Source organism: Cavia porcellus, unplaced genomic scaffold (genome assembly GCF_034190915.1).
Source record: "Cavia porcellus strain 051 isolate PalLab524CR breed Dunkin Hartley unplaced genomic scaffold, mCavPor4.1 scaffold_4, whole genome shotgun sequence".
In the NCBI taxonomy this organism is placed as follows: domain Eukaryota; kingdom Metazoa; phylum Chordata; class Mammalia; order Rodentia; family Caviidae; genus Cavia; species Cavia porcellus.
The window spans coordinates 8413064-8428065 of NW_026947487.1; the positions used below are offsets into that span (position 1 = coordinate 8413064).

A 15002-nucleotide genomic window follows, 5' to 3' on the forward strand; every position below is an offset into this window, starting at 1 on the left:
AACTTGAATCACATCTGTGTTTAAACCCAACTTCCTTAGGAAGAAGACCAGCCTTGAGGGAGACTACTGTGATTGGGTCTCCTCAGCTGGCAGCCTTGCTCCTGAGGCAATCACTTCAGCCAGGAAGATGGCATCCACTGTGGTAGACCAGTAACCTAGTCCATGGGGCAGAAGAGGCAGAAACAGAGGTGGCACTGTGACTTATGTACTTGTGACAATGTGGAATGTGACAATGTGGCCCATACCTGTAATTCTAGCTACTCAGGAGACTAAGGCAGGACTATCACAAGTTTGAAGCTAGCCCAGAAACTTAGTGAGTCCTTGTCTCAGAATAACAAACAAATAATCGAAGAATGTGGAATGTGGCCTGGTTGGAATACAGGATGCAGGTTAGGGGCAGTGAGAGTCAAGGAGGGGCCAGATGGATAGAAAAGGGATACTTTTTATGCTAGAGGCAGTAGAGAGCCATTGAATGGTTTTAATGGAAGAGTGACATGATCAGATTTGAGCTTTAAGAAGATCCTCCAACCTGGTGAGTGGTGATTAGACTGGAGGAGTAGACACCAGCAGAAGGGTGATGCTGTAGTGCTGGTGAGGAGCAGGAATAGAGAAGAGGACTAGATTAAGATGAATGCTCAGGATGATCATTCAATGTGGGCTGCAGTCTTCACCGACATGCCCAGCATGTGCTTCTCTGACTTACCATCTTCTGTCACCATGTGGCCACTACAATCCTAAGAAGTAAGAAGGGAAGCTTGTTGTGGTGGCACCCACCTGTAATCACAGCACCTTGGGAAGCTGAGGTAGGAGAATCGTATGTTTGTGTGGAGCCTGATCAACTCTGTGAGACCCTTGTTTCAAAAAAAAAAAGGACAGCCAGGTGTGGTGGCACACACCTATAATCCCAGCCTCTTGCCTCGACTGAGGCAAGAGGATCATTGCAAATTCAAGACCAGCCTAGGCTACAAAGTGCACTCAAGGCCAGCCTTAACTACATAGTGAGACCCTTTCTCAAAAAGACCAAAAATTTTTTCAACAGAAATTTAAAGAGTAACAGACCTGGGCATGGGGGCACACACACCTGTAATCTCAACACTCAGGAGGCTGAGGTAGGAGGATTTTCATGAATTTGAGGCCAACCTGAGCTCTATAATGAATTCAAAGCCAGCTTATCCTACATAGAAAGACTCTGGTTTGAAAAAAGCAATTTAAATAAATCACAAAATGAAATTTTTAAAAAAGAGAGAAACGAGTTGGTGCTGTAGTTCTATTTCAGTTCTCAAAGCATATACAGGAAGGAGCTGAGAGAAAGGAACGAAAGGAGGGAGAGAGGAAGGCAGAGCTCCAGGGTTCCAGCACACAGTCTGAGGTCAAGTGGAGGGCGTGAGAGCCCCTCACACTTCACCTTATTCCTCCTACCCGTCCTGACACACATGGCAGCTATGCCTGCATCATTTCAAACAACTTTGCTCTCCCACAAAGTCTTCTTTAATTCTAAGGAACAAGCAGCTGCCACGTAGCTGGGCCTGATGGTGTACCTGTCATCCCAGCACTCAGGAGGCTGTGGCAGGAGGATCACTGAGCTGGAGGCCAGCTTGAACTCAAGTGATCCCGTCTCAAAACCATGCAACACAAACACCCCACAAAGTTGCCACTAAATAGTGCCTAGTATCAGGGACTGCTTCCTACTGTCCCCACCATATAAAAATATACAAACAGGGCTGGATATCCAGTTTGGTAGAATAGCTCTTACTTGTGTAGCATAGGCAATGCCCTAGGTTCAATCTTCAGCACCACAAGAAGGTAGTGGTAGTGGAGAATTCACATATAAAAATGAAAGAAGATGTGTATAAGGTAAATTTGGTTCCACCAAAACAAGAGTGGGAGAAGTCTGCAGCACTTCCCCCTCGGGGCTCAGGCTGAATCAGCCCAAGATGACATGGACTAAGTTAGGAACAGAAAGGAAACGTACAGGAGAGGATGACTTGGCCATGTCATGCCCAAGTGGAGCTGTCCCAGAGGCACCTGAAACTGAAGAAGTACAGGATGGAGACCCAAGTTTTGGTGTTCCAATCTACAGCCATGGGTCACTCAGTTTGATGTAAAAAGAAAACATCTGTTGAAAGTGGGTCACATAGTTGCCAGCTAGAAGGCCCCCCCTCCACGCCCCTTTGGCCCCTGCTTCACCAGGGCCAAAGCCAGAATCACACAGGAGAAGCCACCCAGCACTGACACCACTGCAGTGGTAATCAACGGACATGGTGTGTAACTACACCCATAGAGCCGTGGCCCAAGGTTGATTTACTATGGTACTTGCCCTGGGATGACTTCCTGATGGCTCTGCTTCTCTGGGTCCCTCCAGAGTCCGTACCCCTAGGGCTGGTCACATCTTACCTCCTGGAGATCCTGGGAAGCAAAGATCCAACCTTCCAGTGTCTTTTGAGGAAGGTAGGTTTGGTTTACCTCCAATCCCTTTAACAGACAAAGGGGACTTGGATTCTACACAACCTGCTTCACACGGGTGCTTCTGAGGCCACTGGAAAAATAAGAGGGGGAAAAAGGGAGACTATTTTTATATTTAAGTAGTGAGAGAAGGACAGGGAGTCTGTTAAGAGTGCGTGAAGAAGCCGCATAGGGAGGAAGGCAGAAGAGGGCATCTCACAGGAAAGGGCTGCAGAGTCAGTGTGATGACGACATCAAGTGGCCAAAGGAGCCTGAAGATTTCCAGGGGACCTGGCAGTTTGGAAATTCTTTGTAACTTTGACTAACGTATTTTCGGTAGAGATTCTGAAGAGTCCAATAGCCCAGCGGTTTAAGGAAGATATAAATCTCAGCACTCTGGGAGGCTGAGGCAAGAAGGTATCAAATTGGAGTTCATCTTGAAAATGTAGTGACTTCATGAGATCCTGTCTCAAAATAAAAAATAAAGGGCTGCCAGGAGTGGTGGCTCACGCCTGCAATCCCAGCACTGGGGAGGCTGAGGAAGAAGGACTGTTGCAAGTTCAAGACCAGCCTGGGCTAAAAAGTCATCTCGAGGCCAGCCTGAACTGCATAATGAGACCCTGTCTCAAAAAGACCAACAAATAAATAAATAAATAAATAAATAAATAAATAAATAAATAAATAGAAAAGGGGCTGGGGCTGGGGCTGGGGCTCAGTGTTAAGGCCCTGGGTTCAATCCCCAGTGTGTGAGTGTGCAGGGAGGAGGGAGAGCATAGAAGTGCAGATGGAAAGTGTAGATATGACGCCCAGAAGGGTGACTGAAGGCAAGAAAAATGAATAGTATGTGGGACTTAAATTGGACTTTTACTAAGGTTGGGCTGGTTGATCAAATTTATATGCTGAGATCAAAGAGTAGGAAAGGAATATGTTGAACACATATGAAGGAGAAGAGGAGGTGAAGGGGCAAAATTCTTAAAGATGCAAAAAGAATTTTTTTAAAAAAGTAAAATAAAGGCCACAGTGAAAAGATTTGAAAGGAGACCTCTGCTGTTCTGCAATGGAAAGGATGGGGGACAGTCAGTATCTGGAGGGGGCAGAAAGTAGAGACAACCCCCCCACACTTGTGAACTTTCTATTTTTTTTTTTTCATTTTTCCTTTTTATCAGTACCAGGGATCGAACTCACGACTGGCTGCTTGTAAGGCAGGCGCGTATGCCTGCTGAGCTAAATCCCCAGCCCAAACTTCCTGTTCTACATGAAGCAGAGTGGAGCTGGGGAGAAGCTGATACAGGGAAGGAGTGCTGGGCATACCAAGAGCCCAGACCCAAGGAATGTGGATTTGTAGCAGCTGTGTACTGGGAGTGTGTACTGGGAGCAACTGTGTACTAATCACTAAAATAGTTCTGGTGATTTATTCTAGGAAAAGGAAGATTGATTCAAAGATCTCTGAGATCAGAAGGCCTCAAGGAGGGCTGGGAAACTGCTAGGAACTGGAGGGCAGTCTTCATGTATTTTTGTCTCTGGCCTCTAGGCCTCATGCTTGGTCTGCAGAGACCCCAGGACATCTGTTTAGCACAACTGGGGTCAAGGATCCATTCAAAGTTCAATGAACTCCAACCAAGGCGCCAGGAGTCACACAACACTAACCCTACCCTGGGGCCTGTGGGTATAGAAACTATAATCCAAAGATGGGCTTTTGGGCTTGACTAAGCTAAAGTGGTGTGTACTCACAAGCTCAGGTCTGCAGGACCAAGTAATTTCCTTTGTTCTGTTTAGGATGGAATAGTGGAAAAGGCAGAGTGCTGAAATGATGCATGTGTGTGATTTTTAAAGAGTAAGGAGCAGACACAGTGACAAAATGTCACCAAAGTGACCGGCTGAGGATCTGGACTGGACACAATGAATAAAGCCTGGAAGATTCTGGTAAGTATGAAGCAACTGAAATCCAGGATGAGTAGCCAAGCTGGTAGTAGAGATGGGAGGAGTTGGGGAGAGGGGGGTCGTGAAAAGTACAGAATTATGGAGTTTGACCTTTCTTCCACGGGACAGATGCCCCTGTGCACCCAGACATGCATGGCTCTCAGAAACTGTTACAGGGCCCTTCGTCATGAGTTTTTTAGGGAGCAGGGGTAACTCCTGCAGCTACGCTGAGCTATCTGCTTCCATTTTTTATCAGTTAATGTAAGTAGGCAATATAAGGAACTGTTATGATTTAAACCTAGAATGTCCCCCTCAAGTTTCTTGTGTTCAGAGGTGGGATGTTGGAAGGTGACTGGGTCCCCAGGGAGCTATCCTTATCAGCAGAGTGAGCCACAGATGAGTTCAGAGCTGTATATACTGAGAGGAGCCAGGGTATGGTTGGAAGAGGTGAGTCACTGAGGGTATGGCCTGGAGTCACCCATGACTGGCCCTTCCCTTCTCTCTGCTGCCTGTCCTCCATGTCATGAGCAGCTTTCCTTCAGGTCTTTCCACCATTTGCCTTGTGCCTTGCAGTCAGCCAACCAGCAACTGTCATGCAAAATAAATCTCTTTCCTTTAAATTGTGGGTGTCAGGGATTTATCCCAGTGATAGCACAGTGGCCAAAACACAAACTAAAACTGACATGTAGTAGCGGATTAACTAATGGTCAATTTGTAACATCCAGCTGAACCGAATAAGCATGGTGCTGCATGTGGAAAGCCCACCCGAAGATTGTCACCAACAGTATAAAAGGAAACCTAGAGGGAAAGACAGTGTGTTATTAATTCTCCTGGAGATGCTGGTCATGCTGGTTTTTATGATATGAACTCAGCTGGTGGAATCACTGGAGGATCTTGGGATCTCGCTGTTGCCAAGAATGTCTGCAGTTCTCTTTTGGGGGAGCTCTCTCTGGTCTTTATATTGAGCCTCGCTTCCTGGCTCCAGTGCAGATCCCTCAGTCTGCTGGCACAGATCCTTCATCTCACTGGCTTAGACCTTCTAGCTTCCACCCCTGACCTTTGGGCCTTCCCAGTTCAAATCCTTGATACAGACTTGCGTGAGACATTGTTGTGGGCTCTTGGCCTCCAGCTGGACTTGTGAAGCACATTGCCATGGGTTCTAGTTCTTCAGCTGAATTCATGCAGGACATTGCTGTGGGATCCAGGTTTCAGCTGAATTCTTTGATCTCTAGTATGTGGACAGATCTCCCACACTCTTCTGTGTTTGACTGTTTGGGTGGGTAAAATAGTCCTATACATTATGTATCCTGTAGTAAATGTATTCTCTTGCAAAACCCTGACTACAATACAGAGTACTGTGGCCCAGGATGAGTGGCAAGGTGAACAGTGCGGGGCATCAAAAGGAAAACAGGTCAGAAAGAAGCACATGAGGCAGTACCAATATAAAAGAAAAAACTGTTACTAGGAAAATTCTGACGAGTTGCTCAGGAGAGATAGATGTAGCATTTTATTTTTCTATTCTTTTTGGCATGAAGCACAGAACGCAGAGATGCTCCACCACTGAGCTCTGCCCCCAGCCCTGCATGAGTATTCTTCACTCAGGACCAAGGCCTTCCTTGTTTGTGTTGTGTCCAGATAAAGAGAGGGAGGGATAAAGCAGAGTGGGTCTGAGATAAGCCTTTTTGTGGTAGCACTGATGGAAAAGAGGGCAGTGTGGAACCTCAGAACTGATAAGGGTGCAGGTTGGGGTGATCATGTCTAAGGTTTGTAACCATAATAACTACAACTGCAAGTTTCATCTACAGACTGCTGATGCTCCTTGGCTCGGCATCACTCTGCTATGCTGTACATGTCCTTTACTGTCTTGCTCCTGTTGACACAGGAGACAGTGTGGGAGACATTGCAGCCTTATGCACACGATACACGGGTGACCTGCTGGTTCTTGGAGGCTGCAGGGGCTGCTCTCACCATATTTCCTCAGCATTATGACATGAACCTAAAGAATATGCTCCTGCCCTAGCAATTTCCTCAATCTCTGCCTGAGCCCAAGGAGCAGCCACTATAGTGCTTTACTGAGACACACTGAGTGCTTTAGAGTCACTCAGGGTGACCCCACAGTCATTGTAATAGCACTGGCATTGGTTTATCGCTCAGTTCATCTGGGTCTCTGCTTCTCTGGGTACATAAAGTCAGAAAATCCCCTCCAAACCTGAGGGTGAAAGACTCCTAGTGAACTGAACAGAGCTTGCTTGGCTACCACCCCTGGCAACTCCCTACCTCATAGGAAAACAAAAGTAAAGCCAATCCTGGAATGCACTCCAGTTGCCATCTCTGGCTTTTGAGGGTTGACTTGTCTTACTGACTGTTACCACCTCTGGGTCTGCTTTCCAGGAATCCTCCCAGGTTATTTTATTTTATTTTAAATTTTCTAGACAGGGTCTAGCTATGCAGTTTGGGCACCTTGAACCAGGTAGCCCAGTCCAGCCTCGAACTTCAACTCCCGCCTCAGCGTCCCGAGGGCTGGTATTATAGGCAAGTGCCACCATGCCCGCATCTCAAATATATTTTAGCCTTGAATCTAAAACTGCTCTAAGTTAAACTTATTCTTGAGCTTTCTTATTGGCCTGCTCCTTCTCTGTGAAGGGTACTTTCTTTTATTTCATTTTTTAAAATCTCTGCCTTTCTTACTACTCCTGTGGGTCTTTATCAATTCAATGTTCTGGACACAAAGAACCTGGACATTGAATGAGATAGAGACACCTATCTGGGGACACCGTGGCTGATTGGATTGCTACCCAATACATAACGAAAGGAGAAAACTGTACAAGATAAATTATTCGTTTAAAAACTTTGTTCTTAAGAGAACAAGAAGTCAACAGGAAGCAAGCTCTCCATGTGAATCAGTGCCATGTGTGGGCCACTGGGGAGTCAGCCATATGCCAGCCTTTTCCCATGAATCAATGTCATTTGTGAACTGTAGGGAAAGAGAACAAGAAGTCACCAAGAAGCAAGCCCTCCCTGCAAATTGGCGCCATTGCGGGCCATAGGATGGGAGCCAGATGTCAGCCCCTTCCGCATGAGCTGGGATACAAGAGCCAACTCCTGTACCCATATTGCCTGTAAGCCACCAGCTGATCCAGAGAAACACAGGCTGCGATGATAGCTATTGAGGTAAAATATAATTTAATGCTTGTAGTGTTTAGTGTTTCATTGATTTCATAAGTCTAAAGTTAGTAGTCTGATCATCTATTCAGAGGATAATAATATGGAACGTAAGCATTTATGGGGGAATCGCCTTCTGAAGGTAGTAGCCATTGTTACTTCCCTATTATCTTGTTTTGAAATGTTGTATCATTTGCATTGTTTTGTTGGGTTGGATTTCATTCTGTTTTGTTTCATTTTATTATATCAGCATGGGCAGCTATTTCAAAGATAACAAGATATATTATAGTAGCCATTTGGATTTACTCTTGTCTTGTCCTTTTTATAATTCATTGTTTTGTTTTTACTGGCTCTATTCTGTTTGAAGATATCTGGAGCTATTTTGAAGACAAGAGGCATTATGGTAACCGTTATTGATTTCATATTGTTTTGAAGTCCTATGTCACTTACACTGGTTTGTTTTGATTGGCTTTACTGTTTTATTTTGCTTGGTTTTATTCTTCTTAAAATAAAAATAACTTTGTTCTTTTGAAATTGTCTATCTCTATAAATGCTTCATGGCTTTGTAATTACTTTCTTTTATTTTTTTTTTATCGGTACCAGGGATCGAAATTGAAAGAGTTTTGGCCCAGGCCGGACACTGTAGCTGGAAAAGCCTCAGCCGGAACCAAGGAGCTCCTATCTCCCCCCACCCTTAGGGATTTACCTCCTGTGCCAAACTAGTGCCAATGGGCTACTTGTGCATCCCTTAATGCCCCTCAGGCACCACACCTAACCTAAGCTACATATATGCCTCCACTCCACGTGTTCCACAGAGAGATCACCGACCCTAGGGGGGAAATGCCACGCCCCAGGGGAAAAGGTCGTTTATATTTCATACTTCTTACCTTTTCAGGTCCCCCACAGTTCTAGCAGAACTCACCACTGCCTACTTGCAAGGCAGGCACTTATGCCGATGAGCTAAACTTACTCAGCCCTGTAATTACTTTCTTGACCCCTGTAACCACAAGAGTATAACCAAACATGCAAGATGCTTGATTGTACCATTGTACCAAGCTTCATGAATTGATGATTATTAATTTACCCTTGTAACTGATAATCTCACTCTGCTAGATTATCATAAGAACTGCCAGGCTGTTCTGTCTCGCCTTTGTACATTCTTTGTTTATGCATCATACAAAAGCTCTAGAGCACCAGAGATCCGGGCGTAATGTTCTGGGAATGATCCCCATCAGAGCCCATCAACATAAATAAATCTGCCTTCAAATCCTGAGCGTCCTTTCTTTCGCTGTTTCTGTCTGCCTTGGCAATATCACTAGACCAGGAAAAATTCAAATCCAAGTATGGTTATGAATTTGTTTTGTTATGGCTTTTGAACCATTATAAAGTTAAGATCGTTCAAACCTTATAAATTGTGCCATCTATACTTCCAGGCACTCTGCTTGGTTACTTTAAAGGTATTAGTTTGAATCCTATGAAATTACACATCATTGTTTCTAACCTACAAAAATGACAATTTCATCAAGTTAGGTGTCATGGTACATCACCCTCGCCAAAAAAGCCCTATTAAGTAGATGTCATTGTCTCCATTTCGAAGATGAATTAAGACTCAGAAAATGAAAAGTCTTCTTTTAAGGACGCACAACCAGTAAGTGCTACAACCAAGCTTTCAACTTGCATTGTTTCCTTAGAAGGGTAGGAGGCTTTCTAGCACTTCAAAGTTACCAAGAGAGCAAAGGAGTTAAATATAAGAATTAAATGACCAGATTTCAGAGTTTACTGTGGTTTGCAAGGCTGTTATCTGGAGACCACCTGAGGCGTCTTCCCAGCGCATTCCTCCCAACTACAGGAGGTGCTAAACGCAAACATTCTCCTTCTGAGGGCCCTAGGCGCGCCCTACATCCCCTCTGTTTTCTCCACTCGCCTTCTCCCAACCACAGCCCAGGCACCACCCCTCGCTCCGCACTCCTTCTGAACTAAAGACCAGTGCGCAGGCGTCCCAGGACAGGCATCTGGGGTGGGGGCGCGCCCAGGCTCAGGCCGCGCGGTGATTGGTTCGGACAGAGTCACGTGCGCTCGGCGGTGCCTTTTGAGCATGCTCAGAGTGGCCCAGCGCGCCCGTGACGGAAAGACGAGGCGTGGGGTGCGCGACCTCGCCTGCCCGGCCCGGCCCCCGCCCCTTGGCCTGCCGCTCCGCCCCCGCGGGGCGTCCCGGGCCGCTTGTCCCCTTTGCGGCGGCCGCTCGCGGCCCGGGGTCGCCGTGAGTACTCGCGAGGGTAGCCTTTGGGGCTGCTGCCCTGGGGTACAGGGCAGGGCGTTCGGGACAGGGTAGGGTGCGGGCTGCGCCCCGCTTCGGCCGCGAGGGATGAAGTGCGGGGATTGACACGGTGGTTCAAGAGATTGCCCAGCTTCGCTCGGACTGGGCGCTGGCATCTCAGATCGGACACAGAGCTGCTTCCCTGGGGAGGCAGGTGTTGGGTGTCTTTGGAGGTCTCCCGAGGAAACCCCAAGAACTATAACTGCTTCCTTAAGTGATGCTTCAGGGCTCCCTGGGAGGCGCGAGTGGCAGGCAGAGTGTTTGCAAGACAACTCTGTCCTTTTGGTCTACGGGGAACAGTCGACTATGCCAGCTCGCGGGAGTGACCCCTGGTTGGCTCTTCCCTTCCCTCTTTGTTTAGTTTTGGACCTTCAGGCACAGGAACACTCGTTATGAACCAAGTTGCTCCCTCTCCCGGGACCACAAAACTGAGACTCAGGCCTAGACTTTAAACGTTGAGATCCGAGGCCTCTCTGAGTAGATGTGTAGTTGTCACACACAGAAGGGCCCGTGGACCTGCGGAAAAAGACCTTCATGACCCAGACTTGAGGCTTATTTACATTTGGCCTATTCTAAATCGATTAAGAGGTGATCCAGAACAAACACCGAGTTTACCACCACCCTACTCTGGGCACTTCATGTAGTTTGTTTGGCACAAGTTCTCTTGCAAGGTTCCCTACTTTATCTCATGTTGCTAAATCAAATAGGCCTTTCTTGCTTAATTCATTAACAATCCCTTAAATTAAAAAGATGTCATATGAAGATTGTATGTAATTAGGTCCTGTCAAATGTTCTTGGTCCATTATACTCCGATCCTTAAGTTTTAGGGCTTCCCCAGGCCTGAGGATTCTGTGTATAACACAAAACTTATGAGTTAGCCCATCTTCCAGGCTTACTCTTTTTAGAGATGTCTGGTTCTGTGAATTCCGTGACCCACGGCCTATCTTTGCCCAGTCTTATTACATCCACTCTCCATCTCTGCAAGGAAAGAGCAGCCTGATTTTCAGGAGCTGGTAATCTCTGAACTGTCTCTTCGCTGGACAGAAGCAATCCTGCTGAACTATTTTTTTTTTTTTTCTCCAAGTATAGCAGCAGAAACCAAGTAGCAACAGCCCTTGGAGAGATGCTAAGTTTTTCTTGACTGAAGTCAACAGTGACAAAGACTTTGAAAAAGCTGGTACTTCTGGCCTGTGCTCCTATCATCCTACCATTCACACGAAGACAACCATTTCTGTGATCTTCCCGATCAGCACTTGACTGTTTATTTTCAAGTCTCACAAACAGCCCCCAGATCTTCATATTCTGGTTCTCGGCTGCTTTTGAGGTGAATGAAGTATTGGTTTTGAAAATCATCTTGGTGTGATTTTGTTGTGTGTAAAAAGTATTTAGGTTTTTTTGTGTATCTTCCATTTGATTTAGGTAGATAGTGAGTGTCAGTCATTCATTCAACAAATGTATTAATAGGATTGAGAACATAAAACAGTCAAAGCCTGAGCTGTGGAGCTTGCAATCAGATGGGAGATAAACCTGCTGAGTGCTGTGGGGAAAGATAACTTGGGGGTAGGGGGAGAGTGTGCTAGTATGATAGTATCCGGGAGTTGTTATTTTATATAGGATGGTCAAGGTGACCTTTGAGCAGTGTGTAGGTATCTATGTGAACAACATTCAAAGAAGAGAGAACAGCAGAGACAGAGTTCTGTGATGGAAGTATACTGCCTTGGAAGAATAGCAAGGAAGCTGTGTAGAGTCTTGGGCAATCTTCCTGTTAACATTAAGACTTGGGGGCTGGGGATTTAGCTCACCGGCATAAGCGCCTGCCTTGCAAGCAGGCCGTCGTGAGTTTGATCCCTGGTACTGATAAAATCGAAAAAGCAAAAAAAAAAAAAAAAAAAAAGACTCTTAGAGCATCTGACCAGTGGCTTGATAGAACCCAGGGCTTTGTGCATGTTCACTCTTGTCATTGAGCTACATCCCCAGCCGTTTTATTATTATTGGTGTCCCTGAGTTGCCCAGACTGGCCTCAAATTTGCAGTCTTTCTACCTTGGGTTCCAGAGTAGCAGAGATTACAGGCATGTGAGACCATGATCTTTTTTTTTTTTTTTTCCCTCAGTTACTGGGGATTAATTCAGGACCTTGCACTTGTACCAGTAAGCTATACCCCTGGCCCCTGAGATTTTTTTTTTACATCATGAAAATATCCAGCTATCCAAAAAGAGGGAATGTACACATCACTCAGCTTCATCAGTGATCACCGTTTTAGCAAATATATTTCATGTTTTCCCATTTCCTTTTTTTTTTTTTTTTTTTGTGGGAGTGAAGTTTTTTAAGGCAAAGTCAGATATTAGGTCCTTTCATTTTTAAGAACTTCAATTGCAGTTTACTTTTTTTTTTTTTGAGACAAGATCTCAGTATGTATGTAGTTTGGGATAACATTAAACTCACCATATTGCCTAGTCTGTCCTTGAACTCACACTGATCCTCTTGCCTGTCTCCCAAGTACTGGGATTACAAGAGAGTGCAACCATGCTTGGCCAGTTGCAGTTTACTTTTACATATTGTATTTGATGGGTCAGGTAACAAAATCAACTGAAGGACAGCTATGCAGTTCTAAAATTTGGACTTGCAGACCTGTGCTGGATCAGTTACCAGGCTTATGTCAGTATCTGTAGAATGTGCACAGCTCATTAGGGACACATGATCTAGAAGAATGGTTCTTAAGTTATTTATATATTATGTATATTATAAGATGTATATATGCACACATATGCACTGTGTGTGTGTGTGTATATATATATATATATATATATATATATATATGTATACTTTTGCCCAAATTCATGGTGATCCTTTTGCCTCAGCCTCCCATTTGAGTATTGGGTTTACAGGTGTGCACTACCATGCTTGGCAGTGTTCTTAAATTTAACATACATCAGAATAACTTGTTAAAAACACAAATTTCTGAGCTTCATCCTGGAGTTTCTTTAGTAAGTCTCTGGAGGGACCTGGGAATTAGCATCTTTTACAAGTTCCCAGGGGATATCAATGCTGTAGGCCCATCAGCCTCACTCAGAACCAGTTATCTAGAAAACTGAGATTCAGCAGAGTCACGTTAGGAACCAAGAACATATCTGCCTGAGCTTGGAGTAGTTTAGACTAAATACATTTCCAACCTAGGAAGTCCTTCAACACTGGGTCTTAAGTTTGCCATCACAGCAAATCACCTTCAGAGTTTTTAACAAATTTCATACCTAGGATCTAGTCCCATGAAATTGCACTCTTTGGCTATGGAGGGGGCGCTGTGCATTGGTACATGTTAAAAACTCTTCAGGTAATTGCAGTACCACAGCCATCCTTATGACTTGCTGATCACAAAGCAACAGAGCATTTTTAACCTCTTAACTGATTACAGCCTTTATAATTGGACAGATGCATGTTTCAGTTTTTCCCCAAGCTCCATGTGGAGGGTACAGTGGGGCTGACCATTGTCTGGTATAGGATTGTGGGTCTTCAGGATTAGAAACAAGAATGGGAAAGGGCTAGGAGGTAGTGTTTTCCTACACTTCTGTTAGGATTATGATTGTATTTTTATATGGAGGGTAGGTTCCAACAAGTGAAGGCATTATTTTGGCTGTAACACAGAACATTTTTACTGGAGGATATTCAGTGCTATTCAAAGACTTTGTAAGTTAGATGTGATTCTTGTATAGTGGCTTCTAGTAATATTAATGTTTTTAAAAGAAATAATGACTCAATATGGGGAAGTAACTAGAGTCCAGAAAGAGTCTTGTGGTTCTTAACTCATGCAGATTGGTACAATGAAGAGTGTTAAAAAATAAACTAATGAGAGCACTTAGCATAAGCATTTGGCTCTACTACCATCACTTTTAACTCTGGGGATGTTGCAGCATTATGAGATGGAGTAGGCACTCCCTCTAGTCCTAATTCCTCAGTTCTATTTTTGTTCTTTGTTGCTGCTTTTGCCATTTGGGAGATTGAACCTAGGGCCTCAACAAGTGCTAGGCAAGTGCTCTACCTCTGAGCTACATCCCAGCCCTCCAACTGTAATGGTTAGAATGGGGCAGCAGCATCTTACATTTGTGTGCTTTCATGGTTGTTTATCTTTAAAGTGCTTCATTGAAAAATGTGTGCGTATGCATTGAAGTGTCCGAATATATGCATAATAGAAGTGTGCCAGTGTGTACACCACCCACATGTGAGTGGTAATGAAACTAGGTATTTGTTTTCCACAGGACAGTGACTTGTTATCATCACCACAGCACAGCCTGCCATCCCCAGCAGATCTTCAGTTGCTCCTGACATCCTTCTGCCTTGTCTCCCATTGTGGCCTCCTAAATGCCCATCACATTGGCCTGGGTTCAGCCAGTGGTATGGAGTGGTGCTGCCTAGCACTGCTCTGGGAGTGTGTGTGATCCACTGACCCAATGGTGAGAGCCAACTGCCCGCTGGCCCAGCTGATAAGGGATAGATGAGGCAAAGTGCAGGTCACACCTTCTGGTGTTTTCTGTCTTGCTTTTTTGGGAGGTGGAGTGGCTACTGGAAGGAGAAAGGGCCCAAAAAGCATTACTTGGTGCATATACATATGTAGGTGGGTTTTCTTGGGAAGGAAGAGAAGGGTTAAATACTTTGAGGCAGCAGTCCCCAGTCTTTTTAGTACCCAGGAAATGCTTTTGAGGAAGATAATTTTTCCACAGATTGGGGTTAGGGGGGTGGTTTAGGAATGATTCAAAGGCATGCACAACCTAGATGCTTCACACATGCAGTTCCTAATTGGGTTTGTGCTCCTATAAGAATCTGCTGCTGATAATCTGACAGAAGGTAGAGCTTGGGCATTAATGTGAGCAATAGAGAGTAGTTCTAAATGTGTTACAACTTTGCTTGCTGGCTTTCATTCATCTCCTGCCATGCAGCCCAGTTCCTAATAGTCTGCAGACCTGTGTTAGTCTGTGGCCCAGAGGTTTGGAGACCCTTGCTTTAAGGAATAGAAAAAGAGCAAGGAGACAAGAGAGCTTAGGCACACCTGGAGCTAGGTAATGATTAGGTAGTGACCCTAGAAGAGGCCAGCTTATATTAGAATTCAAATACACTGCCGAATCAGACTTGGCGTTTGTACCTGTCTCCCACTGGCTACTGGAGCCTTAG

General features: G+C 45.1%; 1 protein-coding gene and 1 long non-coding RNA gene across 6 annotated transcripts in view; both read left to right on the forward strand.

Annotated features, from left to right (window-relative positions):
* Positions 1-3455: 3455 nt before the first annotated feature.
* Positions 3456-8779, forward strand: LOC134475560 (uncharacterized). Its single transcript, XR_010046728.1, has 3 exons — positions 3456-4365; positions 7343-7927; positions 8128-8779. It is a non-coding gene; the product is annotated as an uncharacterized LOC134475560 (long non-coding RNA).
* An 843-nt stretch (positions 8780-9622) lies between these two features.
* Parp6 (poly(ADP-ribose) polymerase family member 6) overlaps positions 9623-15002 on the forward strand; it is a 34268-nt gene continuing 28888 nt past the window's right edge. For 2 of the 5 annotated variants that reach the window (XM_013141341.3, XM_063246698.1), the window contains exons 1-3: positions 9625-9784; positions 10926-11165; positions 14093-14287. In XM_013141341.3, the coding sequence (XP_012996795.1) occupies positions 14285-14287 (3 nt within the window). In that variant the 5' untranslated portion in view covers positions 9625-9784; positions 10926-11165; positions 14093-14284. Of the gene's footprint in view, positions 9801-10925; positions 11166-14092; positions 14288-15002 lie in introns of all 5 variants that reach the window. The other 3 variants (XR_010046724.1, XM_023560606.2, XM_013141342.3) reach the window with 3 other exon arrangements.